This window comes from Idiotropiscis lumnitzeri, chromosome 6 (assembly GCF_059441095.1).
Source record: "Idiotropiscis lumnitzeri isolate Australia: NSW breed Sydney's pygmy pipehorse chromosome 6, RoL_Ilum_1.0, whole genome shotgun sequence".
Classification (NCBI taxonomy): domain Eukaryota; kingdom Metazoa; phylum Chordata; class Actinopteri; order Syngnathiformes; family Syngnathidae; genus Idiotropiscis; species Idiotropiscis lumnitzeri.
In genome coordinates this window covers 882186-902256 of record NC_142396.1, presented here as the reverse complement: position 1 = coordinate 902256, position 20071 = coordinate 882186, and the positions used below count along the sequence as shown (strand labels likewise).

General features: G+C 47.3%; 2 protein-coding genes across 2 annotated transcripts; one reads left to right on the top strand and one right to left on the bottom strand.

Moving 5' to 3' along the window:
* Positions 1-104: 104 nt before the first annotated feature.
* Positions 105-8836, top strand: LOC148334409 (sialoadhesin-like). The gene is made up of 14 exons (XM_088297987.1): positions 105-178; positions 1635-2000; positions 2153-2362; positions 2445-2795; positions 3389-3628; positions 3697-3963; positions 4058-4318; positions 4955-5197; positions 5310-5426; positions 6695-6776; positions 6867-6924; positions 7780-7925; positions 8019-8065; positions 8766-8836. Exons 1-14 carry the CDS (start codon positions 127-129, stop codon positions 8834-8836), a joined length of 2511 nt encoding a protein of 836 aa, XP_088154113.1. The 5' UTR covers positions 105-126.
* Positions 8274-19160, bottom strand: LOC148334408 (rho-related GTP-binding protein RhoU-like). Its single transcript, XM_088297921.1, has 5 exons — positions 19128-19160; positions 11187-11435; positions 10202-10260; positions 10080-10109; positions 8274-9421 (listed from the first exon to the last, which is right to left on the bottom strand). The coding sequence occupies exons 2-5, from the start codon at positions 11431-11433 to the stop codon at positions 8894-8896; spliced, it is 864 nt and encodes a 287-aa protein (XP_088154047.1). The 5' UTR covers positions 11434-11435; positions 19128-19160; the 3' UTR covers positions 8274-8893.
* Between the last annotated feature and the right edge of the window lie 911 nt (positions 19161-20071).

Below are 20071 nucleotides of genomic sequence, written 5' to 3'. Positions count from 1 at the left end.
CCAACATTGAGGTATAGGCTTGTGACGTGCGAGCTTGAAGTGTAGAAAAGGGAACGAGGAAGGTCTGCACGTTGACTACGACTGGTTGACAACCCCCACTGAGCTGGCGAGAAGCGAGCAGCAAGTATGATTGGGACCGCAGAGAGAGGACTTTTCATTTTGCTCTTCGGCGTACAAGGTACGACAAGTCGACGTTTTCGTTTCATTCAAGTTGTCTTTTCTGCTTTGGCCATCTTTCAAGAGAGAAGCCGTCTCTAACCCCCAAAACAAGCAATGACATTTTTCATGAAGGTTGCTTACTTCTTATCTTCGGTCATACAGGGAAAGAAAGAGAAGTGAACAAAACGACAAACTTTGTGATCTTCAAATCTGTTCACCAAGTCGGACTTAACTGGCTTAGCAGCGAGTAAAGAAGTCCAAGTTCACTTCGCAATCGTCAAAAATCCAAAGCATGTTTGCGCTTCGGGATTGGTCAATTGCTGAATTCCGACAAAGCTTCTGGCAGCCCAAGTAGATTTTGAAGGCTTTTTTTCAAATTCAGTGAAAGTCTGAAAACGTTTTGGTGACATTGTTTCTAGCTGTATTTAACTCAGGGGTGCCGAAGGGACACCTTGTTGCGCTCAGGAGCTGGAAAAATTGGCTATTGAAATGTTTATTGAGTTCCTTGCTCCAAGTGGGAAGATTTGCGCAAACATTTGAATTCCGAGGACGTCCGATGACTTGATCGTTTTCCACAGAGAATAGCGCACCTGTTGTCGGGCGGCTTGCTGGTTTGCAATTTAATTCAGACCTCACGCTGCACGCATTGCGTATTGAGCCATTTTTTTGGAGTTCTTTGTCTGAACGATGCAATCTTTGACTTGGTTGACGCGCACGACGAACGATCGATGGAATCCGAGTTGCTCGGAAAGACCAAAATACAGTCGTTCCGAAACTTGTGGATCCTGCTCCCGGCCATGATCCCGTGGTTGGCAACATCGTGGAAATCGGACACAGCTTCATTTAGCTCGGAATTAAATATTGAACTGTTTCAAATATTTCCGTCCAATGGCGAAGGTTTTCCTGACGCTCCTGGCCTTGCATTAGGGTTGTGAGAACCGGACCTGAACCGATGACTTCAGATCCTTTTTTTACCAGGTACCAAAGAGTTTATGTTGGCAATTCTTACACACGCTCCCCAACCCGACCCGACCTTCACCGCGGCGAGTCACTTCCTGCACGTTCAAACATCCGTTCGGCGATGGTAATCAAGAGCTCAGCTGCCGCAGAGCTATATCGCAATTTGATCCTGCTTACACAGCAAATGTGGTTGGCATTGCATCATCTCTTTTGTGGTCTGCAAAGGTTGAACGGAGGCGACTCGACTCTTCTTAGCAGACGTTTCATCTTAAATCCAAAAGGTTTCGTCAGTTCTGCTCAATTGCCAGCCACGCCTGCAAACACCGACGACCCTCAAAGGACCACACCCGGGCCACATACACACCAGAGTCGCTAGACCGAAAATTTGGAATTGAAAACACAAGGAACGTCTTTATTTTATTACCCTCACCTGGACAGCTGAGAATCTACCCAGGCATCTTCCGTATGTTTCCTTGGGCGTCTGTCGACTACGTTTGTGGTGTTGTGTGTTCTAGTGGTCCAGGGTATGCAGGGGAGACCCTGGGGAGGAACCTACCCTTGGATTAAGGTTTGCGCCCTGACAGGAGCAACAGTGGACCTCCACTGCGTCTTCACATACCCACCAACAACAAACAGTCAAGGCACGATTGTTGAGGACACATTGTGGTTCACCAAAGAGCACGAGCATCAGCCTGAAGATCTGAGGTCGAACCCACAGTACGCCGGTCGTCTGCACGATGACTGTCATGGCAACTGGTGCAGTTTGTCCATCACAGAGCTGAGCGAGAGTGACTCGGGCGTGTACAAGTTCAGATTCGGAACAAACCCAACGAGAGGAGGGAGCTACACTGTCATGCCTGGAGTCAATCTCACCGTCACTGGTACGGATTCTCTTCTAATGCCAGAGACGTTAAATATTCATAGACCTCGCATTGCCGCTAAAATCAAACTTGTCTTTTTCCGCTATTTTGAATGAGGAAAAGTCGTTTGAAAATGGGCCTGAACATGAGATCTTTCTTCCTCACAAATCCAGACCTCAGCGTACAGTGGTATAGACCTTATGCAAAATCTCTGAGTTGTGTCAGCAAGTGCAGTCTGGGGCCGTCTACGTCATACATCTGGTATGAGAATGAAGATGAAATCCAAAATGAACACGCCAAAATTTATACACCAGCATCTTACTCGAAAAACAGCTTCTCTTGTGCAATAAAAGGACACCAGCAGCTCGTATCTCCTCCAATGTGTGAGTTGAGTCCTGTTGGTCTCGCTAGTAGCACTTAGCTTCATGGTAATGCGAATGACCAAGTGCTTGTTCCATCTTTCAGGTGTGTCCCGCTCTTGTAACAAGGTGCAATACAACACCAGGAACATCTGCGCCCTCAAAGGCTCCTCAGTGGACATCAATTGCACTTACAGCAGCTACAACGAGGTCAAGTCCAAATTCTGGTTCAGTCCAGACCATAAACACTTGTGGATAGATCCGTCAGTGCCTCAGGACCTCCGGTTGGAAGACCGGTATAAAGCTCGTGTGGAGTTCCCTCTCGAATTTGACGGACATTCCACTCTGAGAATCACAAACGTGATGGAGAGTGATTCCTCCGAGTATCGCTTCAAGTTCACCACGCAAGATTTTGAATGGATGAATAGTTTACCAGGAACCAATTTGACAGTCTCAGGTATAAACGCAGCAAAATGCTATTTCCAAACATGATGTTTGTTTATTTGGAATGGACTGAAGACGACTGAGACAATACATCAGCGGTTCAGATTTGATCTGGTCTTCTGTCTTCACTTTGCTTACACAGCTTACTCTTCAAAATTGAGTCTTCGCAGGCAAAATCCAAATTGGAGGCATTTTCTTGTTTGAATCCTCAACATTATGGGACACAGATATCGGTCACATGGGCCAGTACTTTTGCCGGCACGCTTTCAAATAAAAGCTGACGCCTTCTTTATGTTGTACCTGGACCAAAATGCCAAATATCAGAAGTCAAATCAGCGCTTTTAACCTACATAGAACCTTGTAAGAATTTTCTAGTCCTCAAATCAATCATTTGTTCCGCTCCCAAAGTCAAGATGGAGGTCCATTTTTGGTATCAATGTAAATATGGAGATCCAGTTTAGAAGGCCGTTTAGTTCCAGAAGACAAAAACCTATTGTTAGTTTCAAAGTCCAGCTTAGGTTTTCGACTAGCCAAGTCAATCTCCAGACTTGCGCCCTATGGCGCATGAAATTCCCGGAGCAACCTGTTTGCTTCTCTTGCCTGCAGCTGTGAAGGTGCGGGTGAACAGTGTCAAAGTGGAGCACTCCCACATGGTCGCTCAGTTGTCATGTGAGACGAGCTGCAGACCATCAGCTGATTTGTCTTTCTGCTGGTCGCTGAATGGAGACCCGCCGGCTCGCTGCTCCCCTTTCCACATGAACACACATCAGGAAATCAGTTTCAGTCCTGGAGACTACGTCACCTGTGAGCTAGAAGGATATCCACTCAGCATCTCTCCTCGCCTGTGTAAGTTTGAAAAGAAAGAATTAAATAGAATTATATCTTGATCTTAATGTTCTAAAATCTTCCTCCAGATGCTCTGAGAGCACCGCTGGTGTCGCTGAGCGATTCTGGTGACATTCTGGAAGGTGCTCCGTTGGTTGCGAAGTGCAGCAGCGACAGCACTTTAGCTGAACACCGCTGGTACAAAAAGATCAGACCCTCACGGCTCCAAATCATGAGAAATGGACCTGAGCTGGTCTTCACTTCCATCAAGTCGACAGACTCAGCCGAGTATTTCTGTACGGTGGAGAATGAGCTGGGGAAGAAGTCGTCACAACCTGTTGCCATTGATGTGAAATGTGAGTGAAGTGGTACTTTGAATTAAAAGTGCCCCAACGTCATGTTGTTGTTTTTCAAGATTTGTCATCAAACGAGCAATGTCGTGTTCTTCAGATGCTCCAAAGTTCTCATCCTTGCGGGTGAGTCCATCAATCGTCACCGACCAGGGCCAATCGGTGGCTCTGACTTGCAGCAGTGATGCTAACCCAACCGCTAGCTACACGTGGTACAAGGACAACCTCATTGTGCTCCAGGGACCGGAAAGACATTACCATTTCATCTCCATCAGCTCGCAAGATGCTGGAAGCTTCTTCTGCAAGGCCCAGAATCAATATGGGCATGTCAACTCTTCACCGCTTTTCATAGACGTCCGGTGTAAGTACCAATGTCCAAAAAGTTGACATACCCAAGTCAATACGGAGTCCATTTTCAAATAGCAGACCTCATCCCAACGTTATTATGGAGGTCCTGTTTAAGACTCAAAGTTCATATAGATGTCTAGTATGGAGCCAAAAGTCCAAATTCCGGTCCAAAGGGAGTCCCAAAGTCATTATGGCGGTTTCGTGTAACGTAATTTCCGCTTTATAAAGCGCACCTGAATGTAAGCCGCAGCAGCTCCTCCTTGAAAAAAAAAAACACATACAAGCAGCAGCAGACTATAAGCCGCAGTTTTCTATGTAGAAAAAAAATGAGTGGTTTACTGCACGTACAGAACGAGTTTCGACTAGGAATGCACATAAATGTACATCAACAGGCAACAACTTTGCTCATTAAAACAGAACAGACCCAAGAGAAAGAAAAACTTGAGATTTATTTAACGTAGTTTCTGAACTATAGAGAGCCCCTGCCGGTGAAAGAAAAATGCACAGAAAAGCTGCACCGTTGTGTGAGCCGCATGCTTGAAAATCGAGGAGAAAAAGTAGCGGCTTATTATAGTCCGGAAAAGACAGTCATCACAAGAATCATGTTCATCTCGTTTATTCCCAGAGTGGGTCTCATTTTGTTGTTCAGATCCCCCAAGACGTCTGCAGACGTCTGTGGTTGTGCCCTCAAAGACGGATGGGGCCCGCTGGCTGACTCTGACTTGTAGCAGCGACGCTAACCCGGCGGCAAACTACACCTGGTTCAAGGCCGACACGCCCGGGCCTGTGGCGTCGGGTCAGAACTTCAGCGTCAGGCTGGAGGACGTCGCCGCTTACGAATGTTTGGCCACAAACAGTCGAGGCTACAGCCGGGCCAGCGTCGACGTGAACGGTAAGCAGCGACGCGGAAACGCCAAAAAGTTCCTGTCCGCCCTATTCCTGGCGGAAATGATGACGAGCGTACGTGTTCTGTGTGGTCCTCATGACACGCGAGCTTCCCTCAGAACAAGCAACCTTTAACGTCATCTGTTCTCTGAAGCGCCAGTTACGTGATTACATCATCTTCTCAAACTCTTCTTCAAAGACGGAAGAGATTCAACGACAGTTTACAAAACCCGTACGTAGGCGGAAATTGATTTGCACTATGTACCAAAGCACACCTGTTTTCACATCGTATTGTCCTCAAAAAATAAATAAATAAACCAAAAAACAGATGACCCCCGATAGGCAAAAAAAAAAAAAAACACTGCCGGAGGAAGGGAATAGCGGACTTTCTCTCTTCTCGGACATTTTGAGCGTTCAAGAATGTTTAGAAATTTCTTCTCAAGCATTTTCAGCACTTTCAATGATGTCAAAATTAGACAAAAAGTTTGTGCTTCCGGAGAAATTGGCATGACTTTCATGCGCCTTTCACGTCCATCTGACGTTACAGTTTTTGTGGACATTCGAAAATCGGTGTTCCAAAAACATAAAACAAGTAAGATTACGACCGAATTTGTTTCGGTGGGATTTATTTTTCTGAAGATGTTATTTTTCGGTGTGCTACAAAATAAGCGGCAACGTTCGAGGCTTTAGGGAAGAACTTTAAGTTCAGTTGGGTGTGGACATACAAGTTGGAGATACAAGTTGAATTTGTTTTGTGACCAAATAGAATGCGGAACTCAAACCAATTTCATCTCAAGTCATCTTTCTCAGTCAAAATGAATGGAAATCTTTTCCAGCCTCACGACAAACCAGACAAAAATGCTTTAAATATGTTTTTCAGTCAAGAAAGTTACACGAACCGGCCCAGGGTGTATCCCGTCGACTGCCGAAAAACGGCTGGGATAGACTGCGGCGCGCTCGCAACACTCGTCGGGAGAAGCAATATCCAGTAATATACTTTCGAAAAACATATTATACAAAGATCATCAATCTGAATGTAAAGAATTACTTTGTGCATCATGACGTGGCTCCTTCTGGTGTGTGTAACGTGGCCAAGTTAAACATGCAGACACACAAAGAAGAGTTCCACAACTACTGTAAGTGACTCAGTAAGTTGCAGAAAGATTTGTAGTTCTTTGCAGAGGACAAAGAATAAATGCCAGTGAGTATTGACTGTCTACATGTGCTGTTGCACTGATTGTTTTTAAAATATTCATGATCCAACAGTCAATGATATTTTTCATTATGTGTTAGCATTGAGCCAGCAGAGCTAAGTCAAACTTGTGCGGTCATCGTAAATTGTAATTGTCATTGTAAAAGGAGTTCAGCTGGCTGATCCAATTCCGTTCACCTGTGAAGGTTACTGCACAGTTTTGGTTCCTTCTGAAATTTCACCCCAAAGCCGAATTCCAAACATTTTCTGTGTTGTGTGTGTGTGATTGACTGCTACCTTTGCAATTTGTAGCAACATCACGAAACAACATCATCAGGTTGAGTGCGATGCTTGTCCTCCTGATGCTGGCGGTCCTGCTGGCTCTCTGTATGAGGTACGAGCACAAATCCAGACTCTCGCTCCTCAAAATTTGCGTCTTAGTCACTCCGTTCCATGTTGATGTCATCACGACAAATGTGTGCAGGAAAAAGACGTCCGCCTCCGCAAGAATTCAACCAAACGAGTTCCGGCAGCCCAAGGAGGTGACACGCACACACACACACACACACCCGCACACTCCCAAAAAAATGACCCAATATGAGTTAAAAGCGAAGCGACCACTTTTTTGGTTACTCCCAAATTTCAAAAACACAGCCCACAAAAAAATTATTTTGGGGGGGGGATATTTTCCTGTCTCCTCAGCAGCGTCGCCATGGTGACTACGAGAATATCTACACTTCAGAGCTGACACACGAACGTCAACAAAAGGAAACCCTCCAAAGGACATCTTAACTTTGCCGAATAAAACTTCCCACCTTTCGGTGTACGTTTCATTTCTCTTCATTCCGGTGAGATCGCAACAATCGGATTGGGCGTCCTATAAGTGCCGTGATTGTTTTGTGACGCTGTGACGTCACTTTCTGGCAATGACCAACTTTGGTGCAGAAAATGAGTTGAGGTTTGCACGATCACCTGATGCTCGGCAAAATATGCAGCGTCAGTTGAGGCCAGGGGCAAAATTGGTTCCGATTAAATACAAATAAGTCCAGCGAAACTATCAAAACCAAGACGGCGTTTTGGTCATCTCAGTACCATTTCTTTCACTTAAAAATATTTTATTATTGTAACCTGATATGTGTTTTGTCATTTCACTGTTTAGTGTTTCATTTATCTGATTTGGGGATTTTTTAATTGAATCTGGTTTTTAAATCCTCATTTATTTAACATTATTGATTTTCGTGTACCTTTACCTGTATGATCGATGCTTGTCCAAAAATTTTTGCTTTTTTGACTTTTTTGAAAAGCAACATTTTGGTTTCTCTGGACTTATTTGTACTTAATCGGAACCAATTTTGCCCCTGGCCTCAACTGACGCTGCATATTTTGCCGAGCATCAGGTGAAAGTCAAGTCAAAATGGAGTCGTAAAGTTTGGATGTTCTGTTTAGGTACCAATATAAAAATGGAGGTCAACCTCGGCTCCATGTGGCCTGAGTTTAAAGTTCTCCTGGCAGCTCAAAGTCGCAAAAGTGCCAAGTGTTCCCGGTATCCCTCATAAATGAGATCTGTGGCTACAAAAGTGGACCGCACGCTACACCGCTGACACACCAACAGAGTCGCTGTCTTGTTCCCATTCAGGCGAGCGGGGGATAAAGACAAGACGGCGGAGCGAGAGGAGCAATCAGGTGCCATATGGCGGCGTAATCCAGCCCAGGTGGTCCCGTCGGCTCCAATTAGACTCGGACAATCTTGAGCTCATCTCCAGATGACGTTGAGTCAGTTGCCCGCTGGTGATCGGAACCGCTTCAACATTTTAGCATAATGGCGCCTCGGCCAACTTCAGGGAAAGACTTCATTTCATACTTTATTTGTACGATAGAAATAAGACAAAGAAGAAAGTCATGCATGGAAAACACAATAAGTACGTAGCCATTCTGGAGCAGTCCCTCAGTTCAAAGAACATAAAGCAGACGTTTCCAGATGGGTGCTCCGCTTTACTTGCCGAACCGGTATCACCAGAAACTGTGTGCTTGCCAAATCTAGGATCCAAAATCTCAGCTGTGCTTCTTCTTTCGAGAGCTTTGGTAACTCATGGATCTTCTTTTGAGAATAAGGACTCATCCTCCCTTAAAGACGGACAAAAACCAAGATGGCCCATTATTCGCTAACAAAAGCTCACTTTGGGTATTTTTTGATCAGGAAACGGAAATGAGTTGCCATTTTATTATTTTGTCTATTCATTTTGAAGAAATTGGGAAATAAGTGACGATTTATGAGGAATAAGGCCACGCCTCCCTCCGCTCTCTCCATATTTCAGTCGGAGTCATCTAAGGGACCGATTACAAACTCTCCATTGGAAATGATTGTGTTTTCATTGCTTATAAGGTCCAAAAACGGTGATCAATTACCTTCCACCACCAAATACCACCCTGGGCCTCTCAGGAATTAGCAACTAACCACAATAGCGACACCGTCTAAAGTTCTAGGATGTGTCCTGCGGTCTGTTGACCTGATCACACAGTCAGATGATCACAATTCTGTCCCCCCACCAGACATCGGATCTTCCGCCACCAAGCCTCAGAGAGCTTCTTGATCTTGTCAGGAGTTTTTCTCTTGAGGTTAATTCTCTGTGGCCGCACACTGCCACCGCTAACATCACCGCCGATAAGATCGCCGCCATCTTGCGTCTGTTGGATGCTCGCCAGGATGGCCGAATCAAAGGCCTCCTTGAGGTTCTTCTGCGTCAGCGCCGAGCACTCGGCGAAGCCGGCGGCGCCGAGCTGCTGAGCCAGCTGCCTGCCCTCTTCCGAGCCCACCGGATGCTCCTGGTTCTGGGCCAGTCTGACCAGAACTTGGACGTCTTCGCGCAGATCCAGCTGCGTGCCCACCAGAACAAGCGGCGCACCGGGACAGTGCCGGCGGATCTGCGGCACCCAGTGCTGGCTCAGATTGCGGAAGGAAGCGGGTCGGACCACGCTGTAGCACAGCAGGAAGACGTCGGCGTTTCGGTAGCAGAGTGGTCGTAGACGCTCGAGCTCATCCTGAGAGGGACCAAACTGGATCAGGATCGGTTCATCCGGCATTAATAGACAATCACGACCGTCAATCATGTCTCGGATTTCAATGGCTGAAAGTCACGCGCAGCAGACTCAATGCGAGTGGGCAGAGACCAACATCAACCTGTAATGGCCGATTCAAACCAAAAAGATTTTTGATTTGATTGCACAAGCCCTTTTCTGTTTTGTTATAATTGTCAATTTATTAATGCAATACAATGTTTTAGTTTGTAAAATGACTATGATCATTTTGAATGTAAAATGGTATCATAGTCATTTGGTATAGCCTCGCAGGCTAAATTTAATTACACTGCGAGCCAAATTTGGCCCGCGGGCCAGAGTTTGACACCTATGCCATGGACCGTAGAATACCGTAGGGGCGGAATTAAATATAAAAAAGTCCTGCAAGATGGAAAGTGGCAAATAAAAATACCAGCCCTTTTTTCTGTCTTAGCTGACATGGTTTCTTGAGATTTTTTTTGTAAGTCTACTGGTGATAGCTGCGACCACCAAATGTTATAATGTTTAGCAAAACTCGCCTCATGGACTGAATTTAAAAGACAAAAAATTCTTGACCAGAAGTTGGGGAGCTAAAAGTGACTCACTCGTTACTCTCCGCGACAACGGCTGGCTGATAACTTACATTGACGGATCCATCATCAACTCCCCATTTCTGTTGTGACGGCGCATACATGGACGACAGGAGAACTCACATTATTAAGGAAGAAGACAGGTGAGAAAGCGCACCTGCGTAGGCGCCTTTACCTGTCCTGCCGTGTCGCACAGCTGCAGCCTGATTGGCATCCCGTCCACCACCACCACAACTGAGGAGACAGAAGAAATGCTAGCTCAAGCTAGGCTAGCACAGAATCGGCAACGGACGGCTAGGCTAGCATTGTGCTTCCAGGTATGTGAAATGTCATACTCCTTTGACCTCTCATGTAATTTATCAACCAAATTTAGTCCTTATTGCACAAAAAGTGGGTTTATTTTGTGGTTTTATGACGTATATTTTAGCGCAGTACGCAATACGAATGACCCGACTTGGATGTTTTTCCATATAAAAGCTGTAGTTTGGACTATATTTTGTTTTGACGTTGCGAGCACAACAGCTCACGTCACAATAATAGTGAACAATTCTTCCCCAAAAGCCGTTTTAACGCCACTTGCAATCAATCAATCCGGCTAATAGTGGGCTGGTCAGAAATGAATCATGGTAATAATTGTGGAATAAAGCAATATGATTATTGAAAAGCGTCATGAAGCCAAAAATATACTGATCTTGTTTGTCTAAGTTAAAAACGAGTTGAGCATCTCAGTTAAGCAGCCGACCCCATCGAGCGGCCAACAACTGCGAGTGGGTTCCAAGGCACCGGATGTCGCGTTCCACTCACAGTTCGTTCAACGTCGCAAATGTTTGCAAAAATGTTGGCCAACCGTTTTTTTTGAATAGGTTCAAAATGTCCTTGCGACACTCAAAGTACCCGGCAAACGTCTGACGACAGTTTGGTGAACATTTGAACGAATCCTGACAGGAACGCGCCTAATTCTACCTTCGCCAACAGTCAGAAATGTTTGACCCAAAGTGGGATATGGGCTTTAAGGATGTAGTGGGGGCACAATATTTGATGGTTATGAGCAGGTAAATCTCTTAATCATCTGACTAAATGGGGTGTTAGGCTGAGCGGGTCTGAAGCTCTGAACATTGACAGTTCACATCCTCGAAGCGCGACTGGGCATCAGCTCTTACCCGTGAAATTGTCGAAGGCGGTCGGCACGTATCTGGCGGGGTAGCCGTTGGTGGTGTAGCTGATGACCAGGCTGCTCTTGCCCACCGCGCCGTCTCCCACTAGGACGCAGTTGACGCGACGATCCGGCGCGGGGCCCGAACGGCGCCGCTTCACGCCCAAGTGCAGCGGCAAGTGGCGCTGGCTCGGCGGGGACACCGGCAGCGACACGCGGCGAGGCTCGGGGCTGCTCGCGTCCCCGGGAAGCATCGCTGGAGAATGAGGAGAAAAAGACTAAGACGACGACGGAGAAGAGTCAGGAGAGTCAGAGTGCGAGCATCCTCCACGCGTGCTCTCCACAGGTGTTAAGGCGCCAAAGTGGCTGTGCGTGTGCGTGCGCGTGCGCGTGCGCGTGTTCAGCTTTCTCCTGATTGGCACTCTGCTGTGCGCGTGCACCGGCGCTAAGGAGCTTATTGCAGGGCGGACACGCGCTCAGCAAAGCAATGCAAAGCTTTTGCCAAAGCAATAGAATTCTCATGTAGATCTCGTTACTATGGAAGGGGAGATGTATCAGTAGAGTTCAGATGATATGTTTATGTTCAAACACGAAACAGAGATTTTATTCCTCAAAAGTAAATGAAATGTTATTCCTGTAACATCTGAAAATGAATACTGTACAAAGAGAAATTATAATAACAATAATAATAAAACCTTCCTCAAATATTCAAATAAAATAAATTCTACAACTAAAAGAAAAAATAAAGATTGCACCTAAATATATATTTTGTGTGTAAAAATAAAAATAACAAAAACCAACATTCTTAAAGATTCAACGTAAACTCATTAACGTTCGAAGCTAGATGAACAGTTTTATTTGCATATCACGAGAGGGAGCTGGCGCACTGGCGCACCACTCTTGGCACAAAACTTTCAGAATCACTTTTGTTATTTACAACAAAAGTCAGCAATGTAAATATTACATACACTGCCGTCTGGAGCCGATCTGCCCACCTTGGGGGGCCCTCCCGCCTCGAAGACACCAAGATCATCATTCAATCTTTGGGTCGGAAAAAAACACAACATATTTTATCAGCTGGCTTTATGTTGTGTTTTTTTATGTTTATGTGTACATCGTTGCGATTGCCTAAATATATCAGCATCTATCAGTTGCTATCTATCTCTTTGCTATAGGTATCAAAAATGTATCCCATATAGGTAGATGTTATATCAAGAAATCTGGATTGTCAATTATCCACAAAACTATCGATGTGGTTGTTCCTGTCGGCGTGCGTCCACGCTCAAGTCAATGGGTCAATTGTTGTAGCAAGGATGTGGCGCCCTCTTGCGGTTAACAAGTGTCCATTCAACATTTGCTGAGAAAGATGAAAGATGAAAGATGACCGTGCATATGCATCTGCACAGGCGGTATAACCAAGGCCCGTGCGAGCAACTTTGGCTGTTGCATTCCCCCCGACCCAAACCCGATTTTACGAGGCTTGACATTTTTTGTGCGCATGTGTGCGGAATGTATCTGACTGTTAAAGGGATCATCTAGCCGGAATGGTCCATTTTTCAAGAACAAGCTCAATTTATGGATCCTTTTTTTAATTTGTGGGAAAATATTAGCTTGTATTTTCTATTTTATCATTTTTTTTTGGGGGGGGGGGATCAAGACAAAAACAAAGGAGTTGAAATTGCCCTCTGGTCATGAGCAATGTGGCCACGCCCCCTCCCCTCCCATCATGTCTTGGAGTGAGTCACGGAGGGATCGATCACAATTTGTATATTCAAAGTTATTGTATCCACGTCACGAATGTCAAAATAACGGGGGCAACCGGCCCCTAAATATATGTGAACATCTCTACTTTGGCCCACTTCAACCGCTGAAAACAAATAAATAAAGTAACAATTGGCCTTTCCATGATTGACTTCTAAGACTATGAGGGAATCATTTGCACATGGTGGAGATGGGACAGTCAACTCTGAAAGTCATCAATAATAACGAGGTTCCAACACGTGCGGGCCGCAGTTGACTGTTCAAGGGAAAGGGTTGCCTGCAGGGATTTTTTACGTCCACTAGGTGTCAGTAGTCAGTGACACAGGATCAACAGTGTGTCAGTGTGTGGACACTTCAAGACGCCACGAGACAAGAATAGTAATGTGCATTCATATTTTGGTGGCGATGGGTCGCCGTTTTAGACAACAGAAATGACGATTCGAGCAATATTACCTCGCTTGCCTCCCTGCCGAGACGTAGAGAGCTCAGACGAAAAAAATAACAAGCTGAGCTCCAAAAGGGGGCGTTGTTGTAAATCTCATCACAAAAAAAGCTCTTAAATCACGACAGAGTCTTTTAAGGGGGGACATTTAGAACTGATGTCATGTATACATGCACATTTATTATATAAGTGCCCGTGTAAAGATCAGAAAAGTGTTATTTTAACGCAGCGAAATCTTGTTTGGCCAGCAAATTTCGAGAGCGGCGAAGACTCCACTATGCGATCACTCTGACCCGCAGCAAAAAAAAAAAAAACATTTTTATTAAATGTACCTGTGATCTGAATACGTTTTTTTCTCCCTGCAAGAATAATGGCATATTTCCAAGAGATACAAATAATGACGCAATTAAAAAGGATTGCTAAATAAGACCAAATATGCACAAAACAAAACACTTGCCGATGTAAATGTGTGTTTGTGTGTGCGTGTAAAAAAAAAAAAAAGTCACCTTTGGAGGCTCGCTCAGGCACAAACACACTTGCAATCTGTCAATCAAACACTCAAGCACATACACAGCCACACACATTTGCACTCCTGCACACACAAACGCACGCTCATGTGCACAAAAATACACAAACAAGAAATGCACACACACACACACACACACACCCCCACACCCCCTCTCACTTTCGCACACATGAAAAACACACGTGGACACTCACTCTCTCAAAAGTCATGTGCACGCCCTCCTTGCTCGCCTCGACTGAATGTGTGAAGATTAGGCAAATACATGAACTCAATTTAGAGGTATACACACACACACGTGCAACACACACACACACACACACTATCCTCCTCCCTCTTCCTCACGTCTCTTTTTGATGGGATCAGCTGAGCGACGCTTCCCTCTCTCTCTCTGGGGGGATGTGGCGGTGGTGGTCCTCCATAGTTATGGCCCCGCGGCCATCTGTCAGCGTGTGCATTGACGCAGCCTCCAGAAGGCCGCAACATGTGCGCATTCAAATGGAGAGCGCAACTTTCCCAGGACACGCGGGCCTGACCCCGCCAGCCGCCGTACCCCCGCACCAGCCAGCCAGCCAGCCATCCGTCCCGAAAGAACCCAAAGTCCGCTCGCCGCCCCCACCAACCACAACTGGGAGCGCGACCCCCTGTCGTGCTCCGCCCACCTGCTCCGCCTTACAACATTTCCAGTTTGCCACATCGTGTGGGCCCGATGCTGGCTTTGGATTTGCACAGGTCCAAAAACTTCAAAATCAGTCTGGAAATCTCTACGGCAGCTCCCAAGTTAATCAAAGAACAGATTTCAAAGAAGAGAACACTCTCGGCCCAAGAGAAGAATCCTGGAGTCCTGAGAAAATAATTCCAGTTCGGGGAGAAAATTATAGTCCTGACCGACAATTATAGTAAAAAAGTCAGATGTCTCGTCCCGAGTGAAGGTTTCCAGTTATGAAGCAAGGTGTCCGTCCTCCAGATAAGGATCTAGTCCCGAGAGAAGTTTTAGTCCTTCTTCTAGTCCCAAGGGAAAGTTCTAGTCCAGAGAAGGTTCACGTTTAGAGAGACGGTTCGAGTCCAAAGTAAAGGATTCTAAGACAGAGTGAAGATTCTTGTCTAGAAAGAAGATTCTAGTCCTGAGAGAATATGCTCTTTATTTTTACAAGATTTATTTTCCCATTTTGGTCCTTGAATCCTCTATCTCAATAATATAATCGTGTTCTGTAAAACACTCCCGATTTTGCTCACGTATAAATGGCACAATCCAAAGAAATTTGCCTTCGTGGTGGCGGGTGGGAAAGCCGATTTTGTGCGTGTGTGTGTGTGTGTGTGTGTTGGGGGGGATTGGCCTTGTGTCTTGGGAGGACAATGGCAGCAGCAGTGTGTGTGCGCGGGTTGGGGTCTTTTGGGGGTGTCACACACTTTTGCTTTGTGGCTCGGTCAACAGGCGTGTGCCACGGGTGTCGTCTCGCTCGCCCCCATTGATATCCGCCGCCCCGCCCCCCTCCCAGCGCCCGCGCCCGCTGTCCGAGCCACCGCCACCATGAGAACGTGAGCTTCCCCCCCCTTGGCGTGGGGTCGCCATGGTAACCTTCATCAGAGTTTGCCATCATCAAACGTGTTCGACCGATGTACAATCGGGTCGAGCGAGCGGGACAAATGATCACTGTGATTGGCTGTAAGATAGCGAATCGGTGCAGCCAACGAGAACCGGAAGTGACTAAAGCGGATAAGTGGTGAAAATTGAAGCTATTTTCACTCATGCGTCCATCACAAGGGTGGACACCGGGTAAAAATGATAGCAGTATTCAGTATTGACATTTTTTTTTTTTTTTTTTAATTGACATTTTCCGGTCCGACGTGCCGACGTGAGAATTGTCCAAATTGGTGTGTAGAGACTTTAATGCTGTGGAACATTGTGGTGGGGCTCAAGGTGGTGTGTGTGTGCGTGTGTGAGGGGGTGGTGGGTGTTCACATGACGCTGCATCAGTGGCAGCTGGCGGCCCAGCTTGCGGGGGCCATCTCGCCACAATGGAGAGCCTTCCCCCAGGGGCCAGTGATTTAGGACAGGGCTCTCTGGATCTGGATGGACCGGCCCCCGGAGAGACCAACAACACACACACACACACACACTTTGAAGCGACACCCCCAAGCTCCTTCCTATGTGCACCCCCCCCCCCCTTGCCACTGTGGATAAGCTCTCTCGGGGGACGAGGAGCATTCCTGAGGTGTAGAACGCTAAGACGGGCTGGACACAATGAGGCGGGGGGGTGGCGGTGTGTGAAGGGGGGGGCACAACAGGTGCGTGTGGATCCTCTGTCCCGCAGTGGCAGCTGAGAGATAGGAACAGAGGGCTATTATGGCACCATGAAGCACCGCTGCCCCAGCGATGGGCTGTCGCACCTCTTTTGGGAAACAAAAAGACGGCTTTTCATGTGTAACCTGGTCTTCCGACGATACCCCCACACCCCAACCTCGAGCAACGCCAACCCCCTCCCGTTCATCCAGCCGGTCCAGGGAGCACCTGCCGCCCCCGATCGGCCTCCTAATAGCCACTTGTTTCCAGTGGCGGGCAGAGCTTTTGTTACCTGGGCGAACACGATCACGTCGCAATGAAGCAAACTCAACTTTTTTCTGTTTTGCTCATCAAGCTAAGCTATCCGAAACCGGACATATGCGGATGTCATCATGGGCCGGCTTGCTAAAATCAACTGGAAATCTGATTAGTTAAATAAAAAAAACAATCTCATTGCTTGCTCTGGAAATAATAAAGAGACGACTTTCTCTAAATATGCAGAAAGCTTTTTGGTTTTGTTACGGAAGCATGGAGCTGATGTGGCGTCAACATTTTGGACCGGCAAATCTGCTTGCAAGTACGCAAAGGCGAAATACTAAAGTCGTAACATTTGTTTAGCAAAATCCCACTAAGAATGGACTTGCACATGGGCATACCGCATGGCATTATGGGGGGGAAATGCACACCGGACAAGATCATTAAACCATAAACCATAACTGCCCGATTTCAAATGCAAACATGGTCACTTGATTGAGTATTTGTTTGCAGAAAAGGAAAAAAAACGTTTGTTTGGAGATGATGTTCTCCATGTTTTTCCAGAGAAAAATCTTGCCTTCCATAAACCCGCTTGAGTCACGATGAAGGCCGTGATCAAATTAAATTGACGTGGCAACACCGAGAGACAAAAATCGAATTGGACAAAAATAAAGAAATGGAAGCTCCGCATCAGCGTCCTGGAAGCAGCGCAGGCAAGAAAAACGCGAGCAAACACGTTTGTTTAAAACAGGCTGCACTTCAATGTGGAGGGCACCTCAGCACGCCCGCCCGCCTCAACGCCGTCCCACCTGGCACCGCCCACCCCACCACATCTAAAATGAGCAGCGCTACAGCAGATTGTTTGGGGCATGACCACCCTCCACACAGCGCCCGCCTGTCCTGTCCTGAGGGGATAGGCCGTATTTGGTTACTGCATCCCCCCTATTGTGGGCGCGCCAGGCTCCCATGGAAGCTTGAAAGGCTTTTGGGGAGGTGAGGGGGGGGGGGGTCTAGTGGGAGGGGGGCAGGTGTGTGCATCTGTTCAAGGCAAGGCAGATGCTCGTGGTTAGGATAGAGACGGAGAGTAAACACAGACAAGGGGGGGGGGGGGGGCGGTACTTCCTCAATTCACAACGTCATCAATTAAGTGAGCCAGAAGTCTTCCTTCAAATATGATTCGCAGCCACTTTGATCGTACGTTTGTTTTATGAAATCCGTTTCATGAAATCCATTCCAAATGAAATACAAGCAAAATGACGAGACCACGAGGCGCTCCTGGACAAGACGTGAGTGGATGGAGTGAGCTGATTGGTTGACACAAGGAACACGGCTGATGAGAACAGGTGGAGATGAAAGCCCAACAAGTGAACAAACGACAGAAAAACATTCAAGAACTCGGAACAAAACAAAAAATGAACGAAATCACATGACTGACATCTTTACGATGTCAGGCTGTCATCTGCAAAATATGAGCACAGACCACGTACCCCCATTCCAAATGCCCCCACCCCACCTCGTCCTGAAGCTCCTTCATGAATATGCAAATGAGCGGGACTCTCGAGGATGTCCCGGATGTGTTGGCCCACGGGGAAAAAAATCTAATCATGGGCGTCAGTACGAAGCGTGGCATTACTTGTCAAACACAACCAGCGTGGCATCATCACGCACGTGAATTGACATTCCCTGCAAATGAATCAGCCGCGCACGTGCACGAGCGCGCGCACGCACAGACACGCACACTTAGCCCATCCCCTCCTCATCTGACATCATATGATCGATATCGTGTGATGGGAGCAGTGTTTACGTTCCCACGAGTGACCATGTGGTGTCTCCTCTTCGGGTACCCCTCTGGCACCCCCTCCACCCGACCCCCCCAAAAACTCCCTCACCATATGGGCCCTGAGGGCCCATACCGTTACAGCTCCTTAACATGCTTGCAGTCGCGGGAGCCCGTCGGACATTGGGGCATAGAGACCACATTAGGGCACCCAGTAGGAGCTGGTGTGTGCGTGTGTGGTGGTGGTGGGAGCGGTGTGGGGGGGGGCATAAATGTAGTTGGAGGAAGCGCGGGTTTGGGTTTGGGTGGGGGTCGATGTGTTTGGGGGGTTAGTGGCAGATGCCGTGCAAGTCTGTCCGCGTCTGAAGGCGTGTCGTGGTCCTTCACTACACACCCTTTAGTGCCCCCCCCCCCGCTCCTCAAACACACACACGCGCGTGCTGCATGCTCAATCAATGCCAATGAAAGCACATGAATGGTTGCTCGCGCACGCGCGCACACTAACGTACACGTATGGATAAACAAACCAAAACATGCACGCGCCTACACTTCCACGCTCACACGTACACGAACTCAACACTTTCACACGAACTCACGCGTTTTCACGCGCTCGCTATTCCACGCGTGCACAAACATTCTCAAAAACACACTATTATACGCGCACGCGATCGGTCACTCACTCACGCGCACACAAACACGCACACTTTCACGACATGCGGACACGCGCGCACACACCCACGCCAAATAGACACGCACACGCACGCACACACTCGCACACAAAGAGACACTCGCATTGAGTCTCTCTGTCTCGCTCTCGCTCACACGCACGCACACGCAAACACGCACACGGGTTGAAGAATAGAAATATAAACAAGCCAACTTGGGCCGTTTTCTCCGATCCACTACCCGAATGAGGACGATCCAACTTCTTGACGTCACCAAAAACATACAAACAAGCTGGGGTCCGACGTCACGAGTGACGCTAAAAACCCAGCCGGCCGGGCCGTAATAAGCGTCCCTGTTCCCTCCCCCACGTGCACGCGCCAGATGTGTGCATGTGCGAGGACTGTGTGTGTGTGTGGGGGGGGGGGGGGCAGTGGAGGGCGGGCACGTGTGTGTGTGTGTTACGGGATAGTTTGGGGGGCGAGGGGTTGGCTCACGCGCGCCAGCCAGCCTGCGTCGGGCCCGCGCATGCTGTTGTTGAGAGAAGAGCAGGTGCGAGCTGAATTTGCATACAGCTGAGGGGTGAGGGGTGGTTGGGGGGGTCGAAGTAGGGGACCGGGGGTGTCTCCTCCCTGGCTTGCGCACACACAATGGCACAAGTTCCCCTCATGTTGGCCACGCGAGCCACACGCGCGCGCACACACACACGCACACTCTCACGCACACAGTATACGCGCATGCATGTTGGTTTAGCTCACGACTATTTTGGACCAAATAGGAAGAAGACCAAGAAGATGAGGAAGATGAGGAAGATGCGGAGGAGTGAGAAGAAGATGAATGGGGTGAAAAAACAAGTAGGCAAATATGTCAAGATCATGTGGAATAAACTTACTCTTTTGGGAAGTTTGAAGGCAACAGAAGGAAACCAATAAAACAGAGTCACATGTCAACCAGTCCTTTTCAAGTAGACTTAAGGTCCACCCCAATCCGCTCCTGACCCCGTCAAAAAAAATAAATAATAATTATTATTTCATCCAACATGCATCCATGCCGTTGTTGGAGGAAGAAGAAGGTAACAAAAGGAAACTCAAAGCTCAAACTTAAGAAAGAAGCTATTAGTATTATTTCATCATTCATCTTGCGGCCATGTTGTTGCTGGAAAAGGGATGAGGAGAAGTTTGAAGGGT